Below are 24,933 nucleotides of genomic sequence, written 5' to 3' on the forward strand. Positions count from 1 at the left end.
TATATAATTACAAAGTATACATGATGATATGTATTGCTAGATGTGCCCATTAACGCCACTGGATTTATTGGTTTGTGTTTATATCTATAAGATAATGCATGCATCTCTGTGCTTTCTTGATGGTTTCATCCTAAACGCCAAGTAGTATTGCTGTTGAAACAATTAACCTTATTCTGTCTGTAGCAGAGGTCTGAGACGTTATTAATTTAGAGTATAATTCAGTAAAACACGTGACTCCAATTCTAAATTAATTCAGTCTGCAACAGAATGCAGTAGTGGAATCTGCCATTCGTATGCATTGTTCTGCTTACTAATGGTTGAATTAGACTGATTGGTGCTGTACCCACACGCGCATTCTGTATGCTGGATACACTGAAATACTAGTGTTCCAGAAAAGTTACTAGACCGAAGGAAAGTGTGAGGCCACGTTTCACTCCGTTGTGTTCGGTGTGTTTTCAGCCCTCTGGCTTTGCATTTCCCTTAATGAAGATCACAACAGAGGGCGCACACTTGGCTTGTAGGTTGGAGTGAAGATCGTAAACTGTTTAGAGAGATCCGTACTTGGGCAGCAGTTTGTAGGGTATAGTGAGGTAGGGGTTTGTTTCCTGCAGAGATTTATAATTATGCAATGTGCCTTTTTCTTGCTCAGTGACTTTTAATGGGAGGGGACTCTTCAGTGTGAGGTAGGAAAGAGTTGCAGTAGCTGCACTGTCAGTGCTGCGTCTGTGCTAAGACACTCTAGCCACTTCCCTGCCACACCTCAACCCACATCTCCGATTGAAACACAGACCTGTCTGGCGTAGGTGTGCCTTTAAATTACTGAGAGGCGGGAAAGGAAATGAAAGCAGTGCTGAGTAGATTTTAAAATGCTGTTCCTGTTCAGTAATTGGTGAGGGGAAGGCCTACAGTGTTACAGCTATGCCTGTTTAGGGAAATCTCAAGGCTTTTGTTAAAACTTCAAGGCAGTAGAAAAGAATGCTGCAGTCATTATCATCAAAGGCCAACATTTTTTGAGAGCCTGTTAAGGAAAAAATATTATTGGCACATTTGATTGATAAAATTTGTGGTTGTTTCTCTGGTAAATCTATAGTTTTCTGTAGGAGGAGGTGGGGGCCTGTCATGTTGCAGAAATAAGAGGGGGAATTCACATTATTGAGGTTTTTTTTAACCTGGTCATTTCTCAGACAGCCATGGTGAAAGATCTGTCAGCAGTGAGAGAAACAAGGACCAGTAAGCCCTGTCAGGTACTGACCACCTCAGATGTCTCAGGTGGCGGACCTCACGACTGGGCACGATCCTCCATTCTCTGTTATTTCACTCTTAAGATTTATTCTTGTTAAATAGTGGTTAATTAGTGTTAAATAAATGGTGATCAATGTATGATTTTACTTTATAGCAAGGAGGCACGATTTTAAAACAAAATATTTCGTTTACAGACAGCACATTTACTGGCTGGAGCGCTGGCGTGCTGATGATATGAGAACTGGCTGCTGTCCCAGGGGACCCTGCTTTAGTTCTTAACACCTATGGCTTAGTTACATTTCTGTTGCTCTGATAAGACACCACAATCAAGACAACTTATGGGGGAGACTTACGGTTTCAGAGGGATGAAAAGAGGCTACCGTGGTGGGGAGGCATGGGAGCAAGCAGCAGCTCCAGTGGGAGGAGCAGGAAGCCTAGAGCTCCCATGTTAACTGCAGGCACAAAGCAGAAGGAGCAAGTGGAAGTAGGAAGTAGCTTTGAACTCTTACCTCCTGCCCACTGGCATACTTCGTCCAGCAAGACTGTGCATCTGAATCTCCCAAACAGCACCACCAATTGGGGACTAAGTATCCAGGTACCAGGGCCCACGGGGGGGGGGGGGGTGCGGCATTTCTCACTTACCATGGGACTCAGGAGCACCAGAGCATTTGACACCCTCTTCTGGCTTTCATGAAGCAATCTATTGCGGAACATTAAGGTACTGTGTTTGAGAAGAAAAGAAAAGACTTAGTCGTTTATATTTCAAAATGATATATCAGAACAAACAATCTTATTTTGGGATGCTCTTGCCTCCTTAGATGAAAAGAATTCTCCACAGCCAGAGCATCTGGGTGTAAGTTCCTAGTCTCTGCTGAGTAACATATAACTTCGTTTTCTCCACTTGAAAATTCAGTAGAAATAGAGTTGTTTTTTCCCCCATCATTTGTGAGTTTATAATATGGTTGAGAATGAAAAAGGTATTAAACAGACAAAAGTGACCTCAGTTAAGCATCATTTTTAAACTTTCTCAGATGACACCTGTTAAATATTTTTTTTTAAGTTAAATGAATCCAAAGACTTAATTTAGGGTAACACAATTGATAGTGCACCCACGCACAAGTTATATAGACATTAGTTTGCTTAGACAGATCTAATAGTACACACACAAAATTAATTACTTCCTGGTTTCCCAGAAATGTCTATTGGTTGACTAGCAGCTGAATGAAGTTTCTCATAACCATCCCAAGCCTTAAATTCTTAAGAAAACTATGATGGCCTCCAGATTCCTGCCCTCCCGTCGTCTCTCCAATTCCTATTATGTTTTCAGTGTTAATATGCTGTCCATGGACAGGTCTTTAGAAATGAAGCTAATTCTTATGTTGTTTCTCAGAATCACTTCAGACACATACCACACAAAGCCAGTTTAACCAACCTCAGGCCCACGGACTATAGAAGACACGCTGACTGAAATATAGGAGATGGGGAAATAGAAGGATCCAGAGGATCTTAGAAACCTACAAGAAGAACATCGTAACGGGTGGATCAGGATCCAAGGGTGTCTGCTCAAACTATTGCACTAGCCAAGGACAATACAAGTAGTAAACATTGAATCCCTACTCTGATCTACCCAATGGACAGGACATTCTTCATAGTTATGTGGAGAGTGGGGACTAACTCTGACATGAACTCTGGTGCCCCATATTTGACGACCTCCCCTTCGTGGGGAGCCCTGGTGGCACTCAAAGAAAGAATAACCAGGCTACTAAGATGATCGATCATGGACCTAGGGGAGGGGAGTAGGGTGGGGAGAGAGGGAGGAGGGAGTAACGGGTGGATACAAGGGATGGGAGAACAATTGAGTTGTAATCAGAATACATTAATTAATAAAAAAGGAATGTGTAACAGACCAGCTCATTCATATTCTTACTCTACGGCCATTGTTTGGAAGTTGCCATTATTGTTTTTATTCTCCATCTATTTTTTCTATGACTGTGCTGTATCGTTCTTTAAAGTTCAAAGACTTGTATGCATGCAGCTCTGAATCATTTTAAGTACATTGAGCGTATCACATGGATGTAAGTTTGCTAACAGAAACTTCAGGCAAGGCAGTTGAGGAGGCTACATGTCACGTTTCTTTCCCGGAAGTGTCGTTATTTGCCTTATTTACTTGTTGGCGGACTTTGGGTTGACTTCTCTTTACTTACAACTTATAATTTTGAAAAGTTAATATGTGCTTACTGCTTTGTCAATTTGAAGGTGATTTTTTTTTTTTGTAATCTAATTTAGTCATTAGATTTCATGTGTATATTTTTTCTGTAGCAATGAATGCAATAAAATAAGGCAAAGACAATTTTGCCAAATTTATCAAAAGGATACATTAGTAGAAATACAATTATAGAGTCAAAAAATAATATGATTTCCCGAAGGTCATTCATTTGTGGGGCCACCAGCAGCACTTGAGACGCTATTCCATTTTTACTTAAGCTACATATTATTATTTTATTTTTCATTGTTTCAAATAATGAAATGGTACCTGATTTTTGAATTACCATTATTTTATTTACTTGCCCAGATGGATTCCACACACATTTCACTGTTTGTTTCTCTTCTTCGTGCACTGTAAATGTAATTTACTTTTCTCAACTGCTCCGACCTTAGTGACTCACTCTCCAAGAAACTGGCGGTGATATAATTGACATTGACAGCAAATGTTTTCTTAAACTAGTTTGCGTTATTGGCTGTACCTCAAATTTGCTTTAGTTTAAAAGCTTGGAAACACCTTTTGTTTTAACAATGAACCTTTTTTATAATTGCATATTTAAAATATTAATAATTCCCAATGATAACATATAGATAGAATTCCAACTACTTATTTATTATTCTCTGTATCTGTGTCTCTCTCTGTCTCTGTCTCTCTTTTTCTCTCTGTTGCTTGTGGAAGCCAGAGGATAATTTTGGGTGGCTTTGTTCAGGTGGCATCGGTCCATCCATCCATTTTTTTTAAAAAAGATAAGATAGTATCCCTCAACAGGGTGTACTGGTTACCCAACCATCCACATGACTCTACCACTTCAGTAGCGAGATTACACATGCTTGCCACCGTGCCCAGTTGAACAGAGGTTTTGAGGATCTAACTTGGGTCCTTGTGCTTGCAAAACAAAGCAGTTTACTAGCTGAGCCATCTCCCCATCCCCGAATCTAACGATTTAAACGAACATTTAATGTCAATCAGAAGGGAGATGAGAGAATTACAGAAGCCATCTTGGTACTGTCTGTTCAGTACTTTGAATTGCTGCTAGATAAAAGATTAAATGATTCTTAGTGATTTATTTGTTTATTGTAGCTGCTGAAGACTGAAGCCAGGACCTAACATATACCAGGCAACTCTCTGCAACTTAAGCCTTTTATGTGGCTCTCACGCTGCGTAGAAATGTGAAAAAATGTGTAGGTATTTTATATTCATGAATAATACAATCAGTATCCAAAAATCTTATAAGAATGGAGAACTTAAAAAGTCTGAAATTATTTTAAATAAAATATTGGGCAGAAATAAATTTCCTCCACTCTTATTCTCCATTATAAGTAAGATGGATCTTACAGATGACAAATACTATCTATTTTACAAGTGTCTCTTTGAAGTTTCCTTTCTGTGTCTTTTTGATGAATTGCTTTCAGATATTTCATTTTTCTCTCAAACCATAACATTATTTTCATTAATATTGAAGTTGCAAAATCGGTATACGTGAGTGATGAATTTTTATTTTGCATATTTTCAATCTCTTTCATTCAAAATTTTAAATTCCCTTTGGATTAAGGAAATAAGGGATTGAGTGATAGGCCTAGGTAATGCTTTTATTCAACCTATAAACAAGCAATTGCTCATTTTGCAGAATAGTTACTGTGAAGGATTTGTTTTCTGCTCCAACTGGACTCAGGACCTAAGTGGCAGCTGGATGCCAGTGATTCTCAATTCTGAACGTTATGTCAGACCTCCCTCTTGAACTTTTGTTCAGGCAACAGGAGGGCTTGTGCATCTAGATAGCTGTACATAGCAGACTTTCCACATGAGTGAAAATGGGCTTATCACACTTATATGTTTACTTCATTAGTTCCCGCCTCTATTTTTTGCTGTGATTGTCCAGCTGTCTCAGTCCATCTGGCATGGTCCAAAATATACCGTGATTCTTATGTGTTTGTTTTCTTTTTTCCGTGCTAAGCATCCAAGTACCAACTCATCGTGCTTTTAATACTGTCAAAATTCATTCTGAATCTGTCCTTTTCACTGTTGTCAATACTGGACTGGCCCCAACGGTTAGCTTCTTGTTTGAATTGTGGACACTTCTCTTTGCCTGTAGTCTAACCTTTAAAATAACCAGAGTGAATTGCTTTTTGTTTAGTCCAAACATGTTCCTCACAACATTTATTTAGCATATGGCAAAGCATACACAGTGCAGATTTACAAAAAGAGCACAGAAGATCTGCATCATTTTAAGGGTTACTTTGGACAAGAGGTAAAAGGAATTCCTTTTGGGAATGGGTGGAAGATTCACTTCAGTTGAACCAACACATTGTTCTGTGTTTAAGCATCTGACAAATAAGTGTTGATGTTTATTAACTATTGGGGTTAGCTATGAGAGCCTCCTCTTACCCTGAACTTCTGTTCTTGTTTTGGGGTTCTTTGGTTTTTGTTATTGTCTGTTTGTTTGTTTGTTTTTAGAGTTTTTAGAGTCTTACTCTGCAGCCCAGACTAACCTCAAACTCATGGTGGTCCTCTGATGAGTGGTTTCTTAATAGTGCTTGTTCTCTTATACTCTCCTACTTTGAGCTATCCTGAGCATAAGAAAGATGTTTCAGTATTCATTGCCGTGCTTTAGGGTCGAAACAACCAAGACTCAAGGCCGATTAAAGGGAAGATCCAACAAAATGATGGGAATGAGAAGGACAGGAGACCAGTTTCAGGCAGAAATGGTGACAGTCGCTGGGCTGAAAGCAATACTTGTCATATGTCTGTGGCCTGGAAACCTCTAGGATACAGAAACAGAATTTACTCTGGACAGCAAGGACTGGACTAAACTGGACCTGTGACACCACTTCTTCAGAGAGCCCCAAGTATCCATGGTAAATTGCCTCAGCATTGGCGACTGCTTTATGCGTGGTTCAAAAGAACAAATACAGCTGTAAATATTTATCAGCGATGCTGATGGATGACGCCTTCTCTACATAGGATTTGGAGCCCAGACTACTCTCTAGTGTTTTGTCTTGACACTTCCTTGATTAAAGCTATTTTACTGAAAGCAGGGTATATGAAGAAAGCCCTGTATATCTGAGTTGCAGATTAGGAAGTCTTGGGTTTCAGAATGTCTACTAGATTATATCGGTTATTTAGGTTATGGTTTCCTAAGGCTACATGTAAAAAATCAGGATATCGCATTAACATTTTTTGCCTCTGCAATCTTGGGTGTATATGAAATGAGAAAATAAGGAAATATTAGGAAGCAAAAAGTGTTCAGTTGTGTTTGGTTGAGAAACCACTCATGTGGGAAAGAACTCCATCAGCGCAAGGTTTATCTCTCTCACACAATAAACATGCCTTTGTGATTTGTTAATGCAAGTCAGAATGGAGATGGGAGAGAATTATTCAAGAATCTGAAATGGAAAAAGCCACTGCTCACCTCATTTTGCTGTTATATTGCAAATGAGAAAGGGACTTAATATATACAAAAGTGAACTTTTATTATTTGAAAATACTTCAGATTGTTTTCTTTAGAAGTAGAAAAAATGTAAGATTTCCTTCCTTTGTGTCTTGCTGTATTTTCTACCCCCAGCACACTAATCAATGCGGAGTCTACACTTGGTAAACACTATTAAATAAATGAATTGCTGTATTTGCTTGACCTTTAATCGACCCCTTAAAAGACGTTGCAGCACTTTTCCATTCTCTGAGTACCGATGCTATGGTCCTAAATAGTTTGTTTCACTAATCTTGTTTCCATGGTAAAATGAATCTGCATCTTCTCTCTTGGGAGATGTAGGAGGTTGGCAGCATCTCTGTCAATTGTGAGGTCACCAGTGAGACCTGGCAGTGATGTGTGCTTCTCCTACTGCAGCTGTGGAGCTTTCTCAGTGGTCTCATTCAGCTCTACTCACAGCTCAGGACTGGGTTGGAGATGCATGAGATAAGCATCACAAGGGCTCATCACCATGGTGAGCGGCTCCCCAAATTGTACAGTGACTAACACTTAACAACGAAGTGCATCACTGAACACAGCAGCTCAGTAAATGTTAGGATGGGTGGGAACTTGGAGGCCATCTTTTCTTTGTTGTTTATGAACCATTATAGGTCAAGTAAAGTCAGTTAATAAACCTGAACTCTCTTTTTGACTGTATAATATGGAACATAAATTTTTTTTTCTCATTTGCAAGAACAGCTAACCCCCACGTTCTTAGTGACTTTCAGCAACACTGGTGATGAAGGCATAGGAATGTTCCGTAGCTTTGACTCTGCTGTTGATTTGGATAACAGCCTCAGCACATGTGTTTGATCATGCTGCCTAGCACTTCTGATTTTTTACTCTTGCCCATGTAGGTTAGACAGGGACACCAGCTTCCTCAGACTAACTGAACAAGGGTTGATTTCCTGATGTTACCTCTAGATAGAGAATGCCTTTAAAATGTATAAAAACTACTCTTTTCTATCAACCTTAGCTTTTCTTCCCTTCTGTCTGTTTTTTGGCTCTCTTTCTACTTCACAATTGTAAGGTCCTGGGCTTGATTTTAAATACTCTCTGTTCGGTCCCTACATATACCCTCTAGAAAACCTCACATATTTCTGTGGATTGAAATTTTATCTCCCATGATTTTTCCAGCTTAAGAACCTCCCTTGAGCTTTATGTGTCCACTTGCACTCCTCATGTGGAAGTCTCACAGATGTGTCAAACCCAGTTAAGTTCTCACCAGAAAACCATTAACCCACAGTCCAGTTCATCACCGAAGTCAGGCTTTGATGTCCTAATTACAGACTCTCATTTTCTCTTCTTTCATACTTAGGCCTGACACTCCCGAGTCACCCTTAGTCATTCTGTGACCTAGTTTGCCACTGGTTCAATATCAGATCACTGACAAGTTCGGGTGATTGCCCTTTGGTTTAGGTGAGAGTCCAAAAATAAACCTGAATCTTCTTGAGTTTTCTCTACATCTTTACTCTAGCCGCGATGATCTTGCTATTGGGAGAGATTTCAAGTTGGTCTGCCTCATTTAGCCCTCATCTCTGTTGAGTACATTTTCAGAAAGAGGCAGGGGTGCAGGGAGAGGGAGAGGGAGAGGGAGAGGGAGAGGGAGAGGGAGAGAGAGGGAGAGAGAGAGAGAGAGAGAGAGAGAGAGAGAGAGAGAGAGAGAGAGAGAGAGAGAGAATGAGAATGAATAGTTAATAGTTTTGGGGGTTTATCTCAGGTTATATGGTTATGTGGCTCACTGTTTGCTTCCAGCTACCCTTCAGGTAACACGGACATGTCTTACTGACCTAAGGGGTACCTGCTTAGGTACTCCTCCATCCTGGATATTAGTTGTGTGACTCCTATCAATGTTGTGGTTGTCACATCAGCTGTAAGTTTTTAAATTCAATCTTGCTTGTCTTTGAATTGCCCTCACCGATAGGCTTCACTGATGGGCCGACATTGCCCACTGCTTTAAGCACTGCAGTGCCTCCAGACAAAGCGCCTACCTCTGCATCTTCCTGCATCCAGCCTTTAAAGTGTCCTTGTGTCCCCACACAAACACACACGCACAGATATAACCTAGACAAGTTAAAAGTCAGTGCCTGCTCTAAGCCTTTGTAAATTATAATTATAACTTAATCCTTTTTAGCATATTTGCAGAATTACAGAACTATTACCATTACCTAATTTTAGAATATTTTCCTGACTCTGAAAAGAAACTTTGTGTTACTTCCCAATTCTCTTGCTTGCCCAGTCCCTGGTAAAGATGATCCACCTTGTATTTTTATGGATTTTTTTTTTTTTTTTTCAGAGACAAGCTCAACGAAACAGAACCATGGCTTTTAAAAGTTGCTTTCTTTAACTTAGAGTGTTTTAATATTTATTCATGTTGAAATTATAGCAATACCTACTTCAGTATTGCTGAATAATATGGCAATATATTAGTTGCTCTCAACTTGTGGGTTATGGCCATTTGATGGGTCAAATATTAGATATCCTGCATATCAGGTATTTACATGATTGCGTGAGAGTAGGAAAATTTCAATTATAAAGTGGAAATGAAAATAATTTTATAGTTGAGGGTCAACACAACTGTATTAAAGGAACTATATTAAAGGCTCACAGCATAAGGAAGATTGAAAACCACTGCACTATGTGAACATACAATGTTCATATCCCCTCGTCAGTTTATAGACGTTTGTGTTGTTTCAGTCTTTGTGCTATTATTGAAAAAATACTGCTAGTATGAATATTAGACTATGTGGTTTTATGTGGAGGCAGTTTTCATTTGTCATGGGTACAAAATTAGGGATAGAATTGTTAGGTTTTAAGATAAATGATCACAAAACATTTTGAAGAAATGAGCAACTTTTTTTTCCAAAGCAATATTTCATATACCCACCAGCAGCTTAACACTCTACCTCCCCACTTTATTGAAATTATATTTTTTACTCACATGTGTCCTGATAATGTTTTCCCCTCTGTCTACTTCCCCCCCCCCAATCTGGATACACCTTCTTTCTGTCTCGCATTAAAAAACAAGCAGGCATCTAAGAGATAATTAATAAATGAAAATATAATAAGATAAAACAAAGATATCAGACATTAGAATTGGACCAAAACAAACAAAGATAAGAAACAGAGCAACTTGTCAACATACTCCAGAATCCCATAATAATACTAATCTGAAGCACACACACACACACACACACACACACACACACACACACACACACACACACGCACGCGCGCGCACACCCCTGTGCAGGCTCTGTCCGTGCATCCTCATTCTCTGCGAGTTCTTATGTGCATTGGTCATGCTGATTTACAGAGACTTGTTTACTTACTGTTCTCCATCCCCTCTGACACTTACATCCTTTCTGCCTCCTCTTCTCCAAGGTTTCCTGATCTCTGAAGGGAGGGATTGGATGGAGAAATCTCACTTAGGGCTGAGTGTTCCAAGGTCTGTCACTTTTTGCATAACGTCTGGCTGTGGGTTTCTCTATTTGTTCCAATCTGCTGCAGGGGGAAGCTTCCGTGATGATGAATAAACAAGACACTGATCTATGAGGATATCAGAATGTCATTAAGAGTCATTTTATTGAAATGTTTCTTCTTTTAGCAGAACAGTAGTTTGTTTTACCCTAGGTCCCTGGCCTATCTTGTATCAGGTCTTGGTCACCCAAGCAGTGCTAGACATGGGTTCTGTGGTGGTTTGACTAAGAGTGACTCCCATAGGCTCATATATTTGGATGTAAGGGGAGTGGTGCTAATTGACAGGGATTAAGATTTGTGGCCTGGGCTGGAGAGATGGCTCAGTGGTTAAAAGCACTGGCTGGTTTTCCAAAGGTCCTGAGTTCAATTCCCAGCAACCACATGTGGCTCACATCCATCTATAATGAGATCTGGTAGTCTCTTCTGGCACACAAGTGTACATGCAGACAGAACATTGTATATATAATAAATAAAGAAAAATCATTTAAAAAAAAAGATTTGTGGTTTGCTTAGAGGAGGTGTGGCCATCTTGGAGGAAGTATGTCACTAGGGGTGGGCTTTGAGGTCTCAGATGCTCAAACTAGGCCCAGTCTCTCTCTCTCTCTCTCTCTCTCTCTCTCTCTCTCTCTCTCTCTCTCTCTCTCTCTCTCTCTCTCTCTCTCTCTGTCTCTGTCTCTCTCTCTTTCTTCTCTCTCTCTCTCTCTCTCTCTCTCTCTCTCTCTCTCTCTCTCTCTCTCTCTGTCTCTCTCTCTCTCTTTCTCCCTAACCCCCTCTCTCCCTGCCACCTGCCTGTCTGGATATAGAACTCTCAACTACCTTTCCCGCACAATGTCTGACTGCATACCACCATGCTTCCCTCCATGATGATAATGTTCTAGACTTCTACAACTGTAAGTCAGCCCCTATTAAATGTTTTTCTTTATAAGAGTTACCATGGTCATAGGATCTCTTAACAGCAGTAGAACACTGACTAAGACAGGCCTGACTATGTTTCTTGGCAGAATGTGGACTTTGAAACTTTGCATTAAGAAAGCAACCAAAGGTTTTAAGTTTGGCTTAATTGGCCGTACTAGTAGAAGCATGGAAGGCAGTCCTTTATAAGAGTTGCCATGGTCATGGTGTCTCCTCACATCAATAGAACACTGACTAAAGTCAGATCTATCTCATGAAGTGGGCCTTGAGTCAAATCAGATATTTGTTGGTTATACCTACAATCTTTGTACCACTGTTGCCCAGGCATATTTTGCAGTCAGGACACCATTGTAGATCCAAGGGATTTTGGTTGTGTTGGTGTTTATATTTTTCCTTTGGGGTAGCATGCTTCCTATACCAAAGTTGGTAGAACATAGGGGTGAAATCTCTGTGTAGGCACCAGTTCGACATCTCCATGGCCAATTAGTGGTGTAGGTGTTATCTTCAGCAATGGAGTCTTGCTGTCACAATTAGTGGTGTACGTGTTGTCTTCAGCAATGGAGTCTTGCTGTCTTTTTGTGGATAACAACCCATAGTCTTAACAACAGCCTGTTTCTTTGGAGTGGGAAGGTTCATGGAAGCCCTTTGGTCAACAATCCAATTAGATGTAATGGAAAAATATTATCCTGACTCTGCTACATCCTTAATTTCTACCCTCTGGGAGCAGCTTCCTTTTTTCTAAAACTCACCTCTGTATAGTTATCGCATAGATTATTTACTTAATGTAGTTATATTACTTATTGTTTCTCACATTTAAATAAGTTCATATCTGGCATGTAGACAGCAGGTGTGAACGTGTTGTTATACTTTTAAAACATTTGCTTTTGCGAGCGTGAAGTGTGTAGCCTGACTTCCATTTGTGCCTTTTAGTACCTTACTTTGCCTTGCTATCTGACAGGTTTCTGCAAAGAAAATGTCTTTTTCCCATTTACAGTCCTTTTTATTTTTAGAATGGGTGGCTATTCTTTTACCTTGGATCTTACCTGAAATGCTGTTTCCTGAGGACAGCTTTGTTTGGCCACCCTCTCTAGCCCCTCGTCACCTTGTTTGTTTCTGTAATGATACTTTCTGCAATTTGTAATCTGAATCCATGATTTTTTGGGGGAGGGGTGTCTGTGCCATCACATTAATATGTGATATTCATGAAGATAGAGATCAGTGTGTTCTCGTCATTGAATCCCTATGCCTCGTACACTGCCTGCTGAATACGAGCTGTCTAATAAGACCACTCATGAGGAATGCTACACAGTCATCAGGAGGATGCAGGGGAACAGAACGGAATGTCTTTTGGTAAGCTGTTGATAAGCCAAGAATTTAGAACTTGAATTCATCCCCATTAGCGTATATTTCCTCAAATTTAAAGATTCCATAGGCAATCCAGATGATTTATTAAAATAGCTATAAGCAGTGAGATTATAATGGAATGTATGGATACAAATATATGATGATTAATCTTATTGCTTAACATAAGCAAATGGCAAATGGGGTCACTAATTCTCGTTATATAAGCATGGGCGTTTTGGAGAACAGTTTAAGGGCAAGCAGTTCATTTCCTCCCATAACCACTGATCCTATCACTTCCATTTGTTTGTTCAACAGAGGCCATAACATGAATGTGCGGGTGTATGCATGTATGCATGTGTGTGTGTGTGTGTGCCTGTGTGTGCTTGTGTGTGCTTGTGCTTGGACATATGTGTGCTCATGCATATGGAGGCCAGCATACAGACTTGGGTATCATTTCCCAGATGCTATCCAGTTTATTTTTGAATCAGTGTCTTTCACTTGCATCAGAACTCACCAAATTGATTTTCTCAGCAAGGTATCACCAAGGATCTGCCTGTCCCTTGTCCCTCCTCATCCCACCGTCCACCACAGCACTAGGATTCCAAGTATGTGCCTGCTACCATGCCTGGCTTTTTCACATTGGATCCAGAGACTGAACTCAGGCAAGCGCTTAATTGATCCGTCTTCACAGCTTCAACCAGTTTTTAAATTCCTATCTCTGTTGTATGTCAGAGGAAACATCAGGAAAAATCACAGTGGTTTAGAGGAAAATGGACAAAGAGCGTATGTTTCACTTTTAGAAGAGGAATCTGTTCTTGTGTAAGTATCATGTGGATAAAACACGACAGTGTTGAAAGAGCACAACACAAGAAGCCAGCATGAGGCACCCTTCAGTGTAATCTGTAACCCTGCTCAGGAAAAGACAGAGAGGGGTTTTCTTTTTACATGTAAACTACATAAGTGATCATGCTATGGAGGGGCCCTGGGCTTCATTCTAAACACCCTCCCATGTGCATCACTCTTCCAGCTATTCTGACATTGCCTTTTCTCACAGAGGCCACTTCTGCTCTATGCCCAGCTCTGGACCTTGCCTAGAATGCTCCTTGCCCCTGCTTACAAACCCTGGCATGGCCATCTCCTCTCAGAAGGCCCCTCATCCACAGGACCATCCCCACATCATTCTGTAACCCTTACAGCCATTCATGTTAGACCAGTATAACCTCTCATTGTGTTATTTGGGTCAGGCATCTCAGCATAAACCCCCTTTCCAGTTTTCCTTGTTTCTAGGCTGTGAGAAACTCTCATGAACTTAACCAAAACCATCCATGTGATAATTAACATGTTCATTCTGCAAGCATCACACATTCCAATTCATGTTGGTGAGACGTGTTTCTCTGTACTCACCACCATAAGCCGTCCTAGAATGAACAGCAACTGTGTAAAGGGCAATGAAGTCAGAGTCCTTGGCCCTTCCTAGCTTAGACTTTTCTGCTTCCGCCTGGGCTTCTTTTGATGGATTTGGAAAGGATGCTCAGGAGGAAGGAAAGGTTCTGTGTTGATTACTACTATTATGCGTATTGTATACCAGGTGTTCAAGTAGACACTCTTTCATGAGCCATGTGTGGGCTTGGGGAAAGCCTATACTCTCTGAGGCTCTGCCACTTGTCCTTTAGAGTAGGGGCTCCATCCCATGTGATTGTCTCTTCATCCTATGCAATCAACTACATCCTATGTAATCTAAGTGTCCTTAGGTATCTGTCCAGGGAACTCTTAGCTGTATTCCAGTCTGTTTTATAATTGTGGAATAAAACACAGACAGGAATCAAGGGATAGGTGATCGTACAGAACCTAAACAGTTGTTACCCAGGGTAGGTTTTTGATTCAGATAAATGGCACCTTCTTGATATCTAATAATGAGCCTTGGATGCCTTCTTCATAGTGGACTGAAGTCTGATCTCTGCTTTCACAAAGCTGATATGAAGATTTTACTGAGCAAAGGGTTAAGTGCCTGAGTAGCTAATAAAATTGACACACATTGGGAAGATAAGCCATTATTTGTCATTTTAACAACACACATAAAGATTGTTTAATGCTGTTAAGAAACACATTATTAAGTGTGAAAGTGGAAGAATAATGATCGACTAAATGATCCAAACCTGTGTGCGGTTGTCCACACATACAGTGTCCCATAATACATTTATATGTACATGTGTTCGTGTATATGTACGTTAAATGACTAGAACACATACACAGTGTCCCATGATACATTTATACGTACATGTGTTCGTGTATATGTACGTTAAATGACTAGAAAGAGCTCTATACTCATATTCAGATATAGCATTCTGTATGTTGGATTTGAGGACAAGTATTATTATTTTCTTTAACAGCATAAAATGTTCAGTTGTTTAAAATTTGTATTGTTGTGCCCAGAAGACTTAAACAGAACAGAAACTGAAAGTCAAACTAAAAGCTTAAAGTATTAAAGTCCCATAATCTGCCATCAGAAGATCATTGGGTGTCTATGACTTAAAGAGCCAGGGGATGAAGTCCTAAGTTGTCTTGGATAGCCAGTGTGCCTTTGGCAGCTACCACTCAAGATGAAGTTCAGAGACCTAGGAAAATGTTTTTCCCCTCTACATCATGAGGGATAAGGCCTGGCCTTGCTGTTGATATCAAAGTTTGGATGTCTCCCATCTGTGAGGTGCTGTGCCTGACATCCAAATCCTTAGTGCAGAATTTTTTAAAGATGAGAGTTATTTGAATTACCAATCACATGGCAAGCTTAGCTTTCTGCAGACAACATCCCAAAGGCAGTGTGCACTCAGAGCCAGGCAATCTCTGGTTTGAATCCTGTCATCACCACGTGCCGGTTTGTAATCTTAGGGCACAGTAAATCTTTTGGAAACTTGCTCTTGCAACTATAAAACTAGGGAATTAGCAAGTGTGTTCCAAAACCAGTGCACAAATTAAGTGAAGTAATCCATATAATGTACTTGCCTCTTAAGAATTCTCTCTTCTTGTTCTCTCATGAGTGTTTAAAAGTAGGTCAGAGAAAGAAAAATATAAGTTGTAGAAAGCATGTGCTGTTTAGATATTTTGTCAGTGACACAAACTCTGTCGTTTGACACGAGGGAATGTGAATTGAGGAATTGCCGCAGTCACGTTGACTTTTAGGCATGTCTGTGGTGCCTTTTCCTTTTTAATGATTGTGTGGCAGGGCCCAGTACGCTGGGCAGTACTACCCTCTGGCAGTTGGTCATGGCATGTAGAGGAAATCAGGTGGAGCAATCCAATAAGCCGTGTTCCTCCATGGTCTCTGCTTCAGTTCTTGCCTCTAGAGTCCTGTTCTGGCTGAGTTCCCATCTGCCTCCCCTCGGTGATGGACTGTGATTGGGACATGTCAGCCAAGCACACTCTTTTCTGCTCTTGGTTGGTTTTGGCCAGTGTTTTATCACAGCAACAGAAACTAACTAGAGCAGTTGGGAAGTAGAAAGTAGATGGAACCACGAGAAGATATATGTGCTCTGAGAAGAGTTAGTTCAGCTCAGAGAGAATGATGAGTCACAAAGTGAGATCATGGAAATAAAAGACAAAGAAAGCATGTTTAAAAGGAAACGAGAATATGGGGTGGAGTTTCGGAATGGTCTCTCTCTAGGGTTATCTAAGAACTGAGATATAAAGGCAGAGAAAACGTACCCATCAAAGATTAGCTTTGCCACGTGGACCGAGGTCTGCTTACGGCATACCTGGCACATCACCTGGCATTGCCATTGTGCTAATTTTGTTCGGGAGCCATATTGTTGACATTTCGTGTGTGTGTTTCTCCCTTCAGCATTTAGGGGACATCGTCTTAACAGCATGCATCTTGAGTCTCTTAAGTGCTGTTCTCTCCTTCCATGACTTTTCCTGAACCTTAAGTGTGGGGGCTGCATTTCAGATGTGTCATTTGGGGGATGGGCACCCATTGTCACTTACTCTTTCAATTTTGGGCCAGTTATCTCTGTCATTAGCTTCAACTGCTGCAAAGAGAAACCTGCCATACACAGATGAAGAGCTATAGGTGGCCAGTGTCCTCTGAGGGGGGAAAAAAAAAAAAGTCAGTTTCCTTAAGGAGGGAGTGCCTGTAAAGTTTTCTGATCCCACATGGTCTGTCCGGGGCACATGTACATATGTACACTGCTGAACAGACTCAGGAGGTTTTCTACACATGTGCTGATACAGATACAGATTGACATGTAATAATAATAGTTCAAGAGGAGACCAGGAGTTTGGGGGAAGAAAGGGTGAAGAGTGGAAAGAATAGTAGGTTAGGGAGTGAGTGATGAAGAGAGAGTATCATTATGAAGTTCCTACAAAAATAATACTTAAAAGGACTGAGGCAACAGCCAGTGGGGGAAGTGAAGGGCTGAGGGGTGCTGGGTCACAGCCCATGGAGGTGGTGTTGACACTGGGACGTTGAGTGAAGATAGAATGGTCAGGAGAATAAGAATTTTCCCGAGAGTAAATTTAGAAAGATGATTTAAAAATGATCTTTAAAAATGAAATTTATTTTGGAAATTTGGAGCCTTCGATGCTGGTCCTCGCTATGCGAGTTTTAAACAAGCCCTGCAACATTTCCAAGGCCCCTGTTTTCTTGATTTTTTTTTTTTAAGCTTCTGCAGTTCCCAGCTGATTTCTAAGTGTCATTCTATTATTATACTTTTATGATTCTCTTTGAAGCCTTTTGGCTGTGAAAGAAAGTAGAATGACTTTTATAGTCTGGTTGCTTGAAAAGTTTCCTCGAGATATTACGTGGACATATAAGGAAGGCGGCGTTGGAAAAGCCCAGTGGAAGAAATGAAATCTGGATTTTCCCTGGATGAAGTAATAGGTGCAGTGAACACGGAACAGTGGGTTGGTATGTTCTCTTTGAGTCCAGAAGAAAGTCAAGCATTGGGTTCAGAGCGGATTTCTCCATGTGCCGGTGCTGGGGTGTGCCTTCTGATGGAAGGCATGAGGCTGTCCAGTACCCCAAGCCCTTCTCCTCAGAAGCCCCCAGTCCACTCAGACTGAAACGAGACAATGACTATATTAGGCAGTACAGTAACAAAAAATGTGAGGTGTTGAAAGGCCAAGGAAGGCAGTGGATACTTGATGAAATGCTAGGGTCTCCTTGATTTTGAACAAGTGACAGCTATGCCCAGAGGCAGGGATATTCTGGGAAGAACACAACATCTGGAGCATGTCACGATGTGGCGATGCACTAGTTGTTACCCTGAAGTGTTTAAAGATAATGTTTGTTCACACAGATAAAATCTGTTCATTATGGCTATGTGAGATCTAAGTAGTAAAATAAAACAGAAGAGACAGGCAACAGTTTCTCATATGCAACAGCACCCCAAACTTTACCCTGTGTGTGTACATTACCACTTTTGAGTTTATTGTCTGTGTATATAAGGGAGACACTGAAACAATCATGTCAGAAAGGCCATTTTCTTCTGATAGGAAAATACCATAGCTACAAGTGGGCCAGAAATGTATGTCTGTACAGATTTGCATATGTATACAGAATATACGATTACTTGAAAAGCCACTTCAGGTTTTAATTATTAAAAAACTGTTGTTTTATTTGATTGCAAATTGAGACTATAATTCTTGTTAAGCCCTATTGTAGACTTACATTTTAAGGTATTATAAGGCTTTACTTATTTACTTACATATAATATCACTTACAAAGATACTTAAGAAAATAAAGCCAAACAATTACAATTTCAGATCACATCGGGCATCAAGTCTTTGGCTGTGATGTTTTCACCACCATACACTGATGTCAACTCCTTTACACATGTGTTTCTATTAGTATCTCACTTTTCCTATATTATACCCTATTTTGCATCAGCAGACTGATTAGTCTAAGACACTCGGCATCCTTTTCCTGCCTATTCTTTTACTTAACCCAATCTCCCTCTGTTTCATCTAGCTTGTCACAAATTGAATTTTCTTCTTGTTGATTAGTATTCCATTGCATGCACATTAACTTTTCTTTATTCATTCTTCTACAGATGTACTCTTAGACTGACAAGTGTAAACAATACCCCAATGACCATGGGAGCGCAGATAGCTGAGTTGTTTTGTTTCCTTTGTATTCATGAGTGGAATGCTAGAGCACATGCTAGTGAGGCACGGTCACATAGCCATGAATATTTATTACTTAGTGTGTAGTCACTCCATATTTGTGACTGAGTCTCAATAAATTCAACAGAGTCACTGAAACTCTACCTAGAAATAAGGAGCTTGTGAGAAAGAAGCCCAGGAGAATGAAGCAATGATTTGATGGACTGAGAGTAGTGTTTTGCTAAGTGAGAAATAAAACAAGAAGTTAAAATCACCTCTGGAGGAACAGGCTTGAGAGTGTCCTATTCCTTATGGGCCATCTTAAGTTTTTAGTGAGGTCTACAAAAGATGCCTAACATCCATTCATCTAAGTTGCTTCAAATTAGTTTGGACAAATGGAGCAATTACATTTGATTCACTGAAACCATGATGTCTAAACAGCCACAAACACTGGCCAAGTCAGTGTTCTGGATGTAATCAGACGGGCTCGTGGGCTGCTTGTGGCACTTCCAGTGTACCTGACAGGAGACCAGCAAGGGCTAACAAAATACAAGGACTGAGCATAAGACCCAGGAGAGCCAGCAATAAAGTAAAAGAAAACAAAACAAAATAGAAGCATATTCATAGAAGCAATGCTAAATACTGAAATTCTTTTGAAAATCCTTTTTGGTTTTGCATGTGCTATACACATGAATGTGTAGAAACATGTGTAGAGATGATATGTATTTATGTGTCCATGTATGTAGAGGCCAGGAGACAACCTCAAAGCCATCCACTTTGTGTACATGGGGATGTATGTGTGTGCATGCATGAGTGTGTGTGTGTGTGTGTGTGTGTGTGTGTGTGAGTGTGTGTGTGTGTGTGTGTGTGTGTGTGTGTGTGTGTGTGTGTTTGAAAGTAGGTTCATATAGGCCACAATTTGCTGTCAGGTCCCTCCCTCTATTGCTGTCTCTCTTGTTTTCTAAGGTAGGGTCTAATCCTGGGTCTTTCTGATTCAACAAGACATACTGACCATCCAGCTTCAAGGACATACTTATCACGACCTTCCTAACGCTAAGCTCTTCTCTAGAGTTGTATGGGCAAGTGCTACAACCTTAGCTTTTTACATAGATGCTGAGGAATGCAGGTGCCTCATGCTTGCAGACCAAGAACTTTACCCATAGTCAATCTAGAAAGCTCCTACTATTTTTTTTTCTTGAAATAGAGTTTCTCAGTGATCTGGAACTAGCCAGCTAGGCAGTGCTATCTGGTCAGAGAGCCCCCAAGAATCTGCCTTTCTCTGTGTCCCCAGGTACACATCATCAGCCTGGAGTTTGCAGTTGGTTCTAGGGTTCAAATCCGGCCACTAGTACTTGTGAGGCAAGCACTTTATTGAGTAATAGCCCGAGTCCCCAGAGGCTCTTAAGTTGTGAAATAAAATAAATGATAAATTTACATTACCACAGAAATAGAGATGGAAGCAGCTGTGAGACTGATATTATCACACAGTATTTCAAACTGGTTTTGGAAAGCACAGAACTGAGAGCCACACGGCGGCACACTGTGCTGTTTTGTACCAGCTCCTGCTTTCTTCTACTCTGCACTAAAGCAAAGTCTGCTGCACACTGGGACACTGTACAGAGAACTTAATAGGGGTTTGTAGTTTTTTACAGCTTGTAAAACCACAGTGCCGATAAAACAATCTATTTTCCTAATAGAAAAAGAAAATTAACCACCCCCCCATTTTCTCTCTGAGGACACAGAACACCTAAAGTTTAATCTTCGCTAGTATCATGAATGACACAGACCAAAACTACAACATTTGCTTGTCCTGGTATCTGTTTCCCGTCACTGATGAAAAGTCCCCAGTCTGAAATTTGGTGCTAAATGTGCCTCAGAGGGAGCTGGGTCTGGCACACGGTACTTAGACTGTAGGTATGCATTGACGAATGAGTCACCCTTATAATTATTCTAACATTTTTCCTTTTTGAAAGTGGGTTTCTTGTTTTTTAAAAATGACTATAGATAAAATCCTAACAGCCCAGGGAACCTATATTATAATTTCTAATTTTTCTGTTTGTTTTGTTTTTGTTTTTATTTTTGAGACAATGTTTATCCACGTAGCCCTGGCTGTCATGGAACTCACTCTGTAGACCAGGTGAACTCACAGAGATCTGATTGCCTTTACTTCCCAAGGGCTGGGATTAAAAGCATGTGCCACCACCATCTGGCTAGTTTCTAATTCTTATCCAAAGAAAATATAACAGGAACATATACATTTCAAGATATTAGTGTGATAATAGGGGAACACAAAATTTAATTTTTGGGTGCTTATATTTGTCAGAGTTATTGGAATAAAAATAACAGGGTGCATCTGGTCAGTAGCAGACCCCAGGATAAGAACATTAGCTGTGTTTTCAAATACCATTTGTCATTTTTTTGTGTGACTCACAGTAACTTTCTTACAGCACCGTAGCTAGTCGTAAGTTCTGCCACTCCAAACCCAAGTTCCAGGATCTGTTCTAGGGGGCCTGGCACTTTACATGACACAATGTACTTTAATATTTTAATGCTTACTGTATGAAGTTCAGTTTAGAGCCTGTTGAGCGTGTCTTAGATTCTGAAGTCAGAACTGGAGTGAACTTGGTGCGTTTGCGTGAGATGCCGTAACATCATGACTTGTTCCTCAGTGGCACTGTCATTGCTGGTTGTAAAGGATGGGTGGATCAGGCTGCCACATTAATCTATGACATGAACATTGCCTCCCCACAGCTTCATCATGCAGACCAATTTCTAACTCAAAACCACCTAATCTCATTATGAATAGATGACCTGTATCTTTAATATGAATTAATTTATGTATTTTTATTTAGTATTCAGCTATCATCAAACTGTGGCCAAAGAAAAAATTTTAAGAGTCTATTTAATTACTTTAAAATTCAAGTAGATTTCATATTTAGGTATATGTGAATATATGTAGACATATTTTTATATTCACATATTATTCTAAAGAGTTGTTAGATAAAATTTTTACTCCTAGTATTATTGGGTTGGTAATGTGAAGAAGAATTGAGGAAAAAGGACAGAGAGAAGTGGTAAGATTGTACAATAATTCAAAATTTTATTAATGGTACGAATAACTCAAAAAAGTGAAATCGATCAGGACTTTCATTTATTCTAGAGTACTGTGCAGGGGGATCTGGAAAAGGGTAAAGTGCAATAGACACACAGATTACTTCATGTTTCTTAACAGAACATTTAATGTCCTCTAATGATGAAGTAAAAGGGCCGGGCATGGTGGCACACGCCTTTAATCCCAGCACTTGGGAGGCGAAGGCAAGCAGATCGCTGTGAGTTCAAGGCCAGTCTGGTCTACAAAGTGAGTCCAGGACAGCCAAGGCTACTCAGAGAAACCTTGTCTCGGAAAAAAAAAAAAAAAAAGTACATTCGAAGTTATCAGTTGCAGAAATGGAGAAAGTAGGCACAGAATATCGATTGCTGATTTAAGTAATAACTATTTGCTAACTAATTAATCCATAAATATTATATGCAGTATTTTTTTAAAATCTCCCATGCTTTTCTAAGGAAAATGCACTTGTTTTTCAGAGCAAGTGTAGTTTTTATTATGCTTCAGTTTGGAAAGTTTAACCTTCTGAATTAATTATTATGCCACTTACATATGTGCAGTTAGAATGAGCCATACATTTCCTGTGGCTAACATGAGGCTGGATTAAAAGACATCACATAAATAGAACTGGGTTGAACAATGCATGTTTCAGGAAAGTATTTCTATAAAATGTGAGCTAAAATGGTAACATGGTTAAATATATGTTATTTGTTGGTTGGGTTATAGACTTAAATAATAAATGTTGAAAAGAACAACTTCTGGCAATTCCGTATGCAGCATTTTCCTAGCTTTGATGCCCTTTATAGTTCAAGAACTAAAAACACACGCGTCTAAGCTTGGCCTCAACATAGAACAAAAATCCAAAGTCATTATTTTTATTGCTCATAACCGTGTTTTCAGTGTTTAAGTTTTCACGCCCAATTAGATAAGTCTAAAATTCTGTGACATGAAGTTTGTGCTTGGATGTGACTCGTCGATATTCAGATTCATCCTGAGAAGTTTCTAGAGCGTTTAGTGGAGAGCTTAGGGCACTCTCTCTATTAATTTCAATGCTGTGCCTCGTCTTTTGCCTCTATTTTACACAAATGGCTTCACGAAGTAGAGGTTGTCAACAAGTTGGACGGTGTAGTGCCTGCAATTAAACACTGCCTTGCTGTCGCTGGACATGTTGTTCATGTTAGCGACCCATGGGTCTCCCAAAGTCAGTCTTTAACATTCCAGAATTTTTACTGTGCATCTGTTGCTGGCGTCTTGCCTCCCACCCACACAGGCTCAGGCTAACTAAATGGGGTTTCTGCTGGTGCACTGAGTGCCTCAGGATGAAGTCATACTATGAGAAGGTGGCTGGCTTACTAGTGAGGTTGCAAAAAAAAAAAAAAAATAGCTTTGCAAGGAGTTTGTGCGCACATTTGTTAAAGAAAACAGAACGTGGGTGTGGAATCTGAGAAGTAATTTCTAGATGGTATTTCTTATGTGTCTTCTTTTTTTTATGTGTGTGTGTGTATTATGTGTTCCAGATGGGCTTTATACAACTCAATGAGGACTTCATATTCATTGAGCCATTCAATGATACAGTGGCCATAGTAGGTCACCCACACCGTTTATACAGGCAGAAAAGGTCCACAGAGGAAAAAGTCAGAGAGAAGTCAGCTCTTCACAGCCACCATTGTGGTGTCATTTCAGGTAACCCTCCCTGAGAAAATTTAACTCAATGTATACAACCAAGTGAATTCTTTGGCAGCATTGTCTCCGCCTTTCCACATACTCCTTCTCTGGTGTGCACTTGCCCTCTCCTCTATCTCCTGACTTATTATCAAAATGAAAGCCCATTTGCTTAATAGCAATTAGATAGCTCCACGCTAGGTTTACTGTTTTGTGTTTTTATGAAGGACTGCATTTCAATATCAAAAGACAGAATTCAAAAGCTCTTCGGAGATCAGCTCTTCAGAGACATGACCTACTCTGCCATGTTCTTGAATTTAAGTGTTAATGTAGTTACTGTACAGGATATCAATTCTAAAATTGAATATGGTATGTGAGGCTAAGTTTATGAAGTGTGAGAGTAAGTAATATTTGTAGACCATAGCTCTCTAGGGGCGTTTTCTCTGTTTTAGAGGGAAGATATGATATGCATTGTGTAGGGTGTATTTATTTAAAATTAATAATAAATTCTGCTTCTTTCGTGAAAACTCATATTGTACATGAAACAGCTTCAGTGGGTTGATGAGACCATGTATATCTGATCCACTATACCAGATAAGATCATGCTATGTAACACTAGGGCTCTTCCCTATTTTAGGACCTGTTAATGCAGATGAGGTATAGAGCAGAACACATGTCACAGCATTATGAACAAAAGAAGAACACGTTTAGCACTTGTAACTAAAAGTAATAGCAGTAACTTGGCGGTAGTGTGTCTAAGAAGATTGCTCTGTGTAAGTTATCCTGAGATGTTGCACTGTACAACTGTTCATCCCGATGAGCTCCAGCCTTTATTTACCCCCCAGGTTCATTAAGGACACATACAGGCTTTAAGTGCCACTGTTCACTGAGGCACAAATTCTAATAAGCCCTTGATTTTAATAGGTTAATAAAGCATAAGCGCATGATTCATACTTGGCAAACATTATTCACAATGTTTCTGATATTCATTACATAGTACATATAATATGCATAATATATTGACCTATTTGGATAAAAGACTTGTAGGCAAGGACAGAAAGCTGTCAGCAATCAGATGATTGGTTGGGCTTACCTATATTGGGGTGCTCTGTGTTTGGAAAATATTTTAAATTTCACCACATATGAAGTGCATCTATTTTCTTTCACTCATGTATTCACTGTTGCATTTTACTTTGAACTTCGAGCCAACACATTAACACAATAGCATCACTTAGGTTTGGATAATGTTTGGATAATGTTGCAATATTCTTACAAAATAGAAATTTAGATTTTACTTCAGCTCGGTCTTTGGGTGACTCCTCTCCTGCATGTGAATGTCATAGGTGGATTATGTGCCCTGTA

The 24,933-nt window shown here is 39.9% G+C and overlaps 1 protein-coding gene across 1 annotated transcript in view; it reads left to right on the top strand.

Moving 5' to 3' along the window:
- Positions 1 to 24,933, top strand: part of Adamts19 (ADAM metallopeptidase with thrombospondin type 1 motif 19) — a 203,366-nt gene that overhangs the window by 23,916 nt on the left and 154,517 nt on the right. The window contains exon 3 of the mRNA XM_051163590.1: positions 23,427 to 23,592. Coding sequence (XP_051019547.1) covers positions 23,427 to 23,592 — 166 coding nt within the window. The remainder of the gene's footprint in view (positions 1 to 23,426; positions 23,593 to 24,933) is intronic.

This window comes from Acomys russatus, chromosome 20 (assembly GCF_903995435.1).
Source record: "Acomys russatus chromosome 20, mAcoRus1.1, whole genome shotgun sequence".
Taxonomy (NCBI): domain Eukaryota; kingdom Metazoa; phylum Chordata; class Mammalia; order Rodentia; family Muridae; genus Acomys; species Acomys russatus.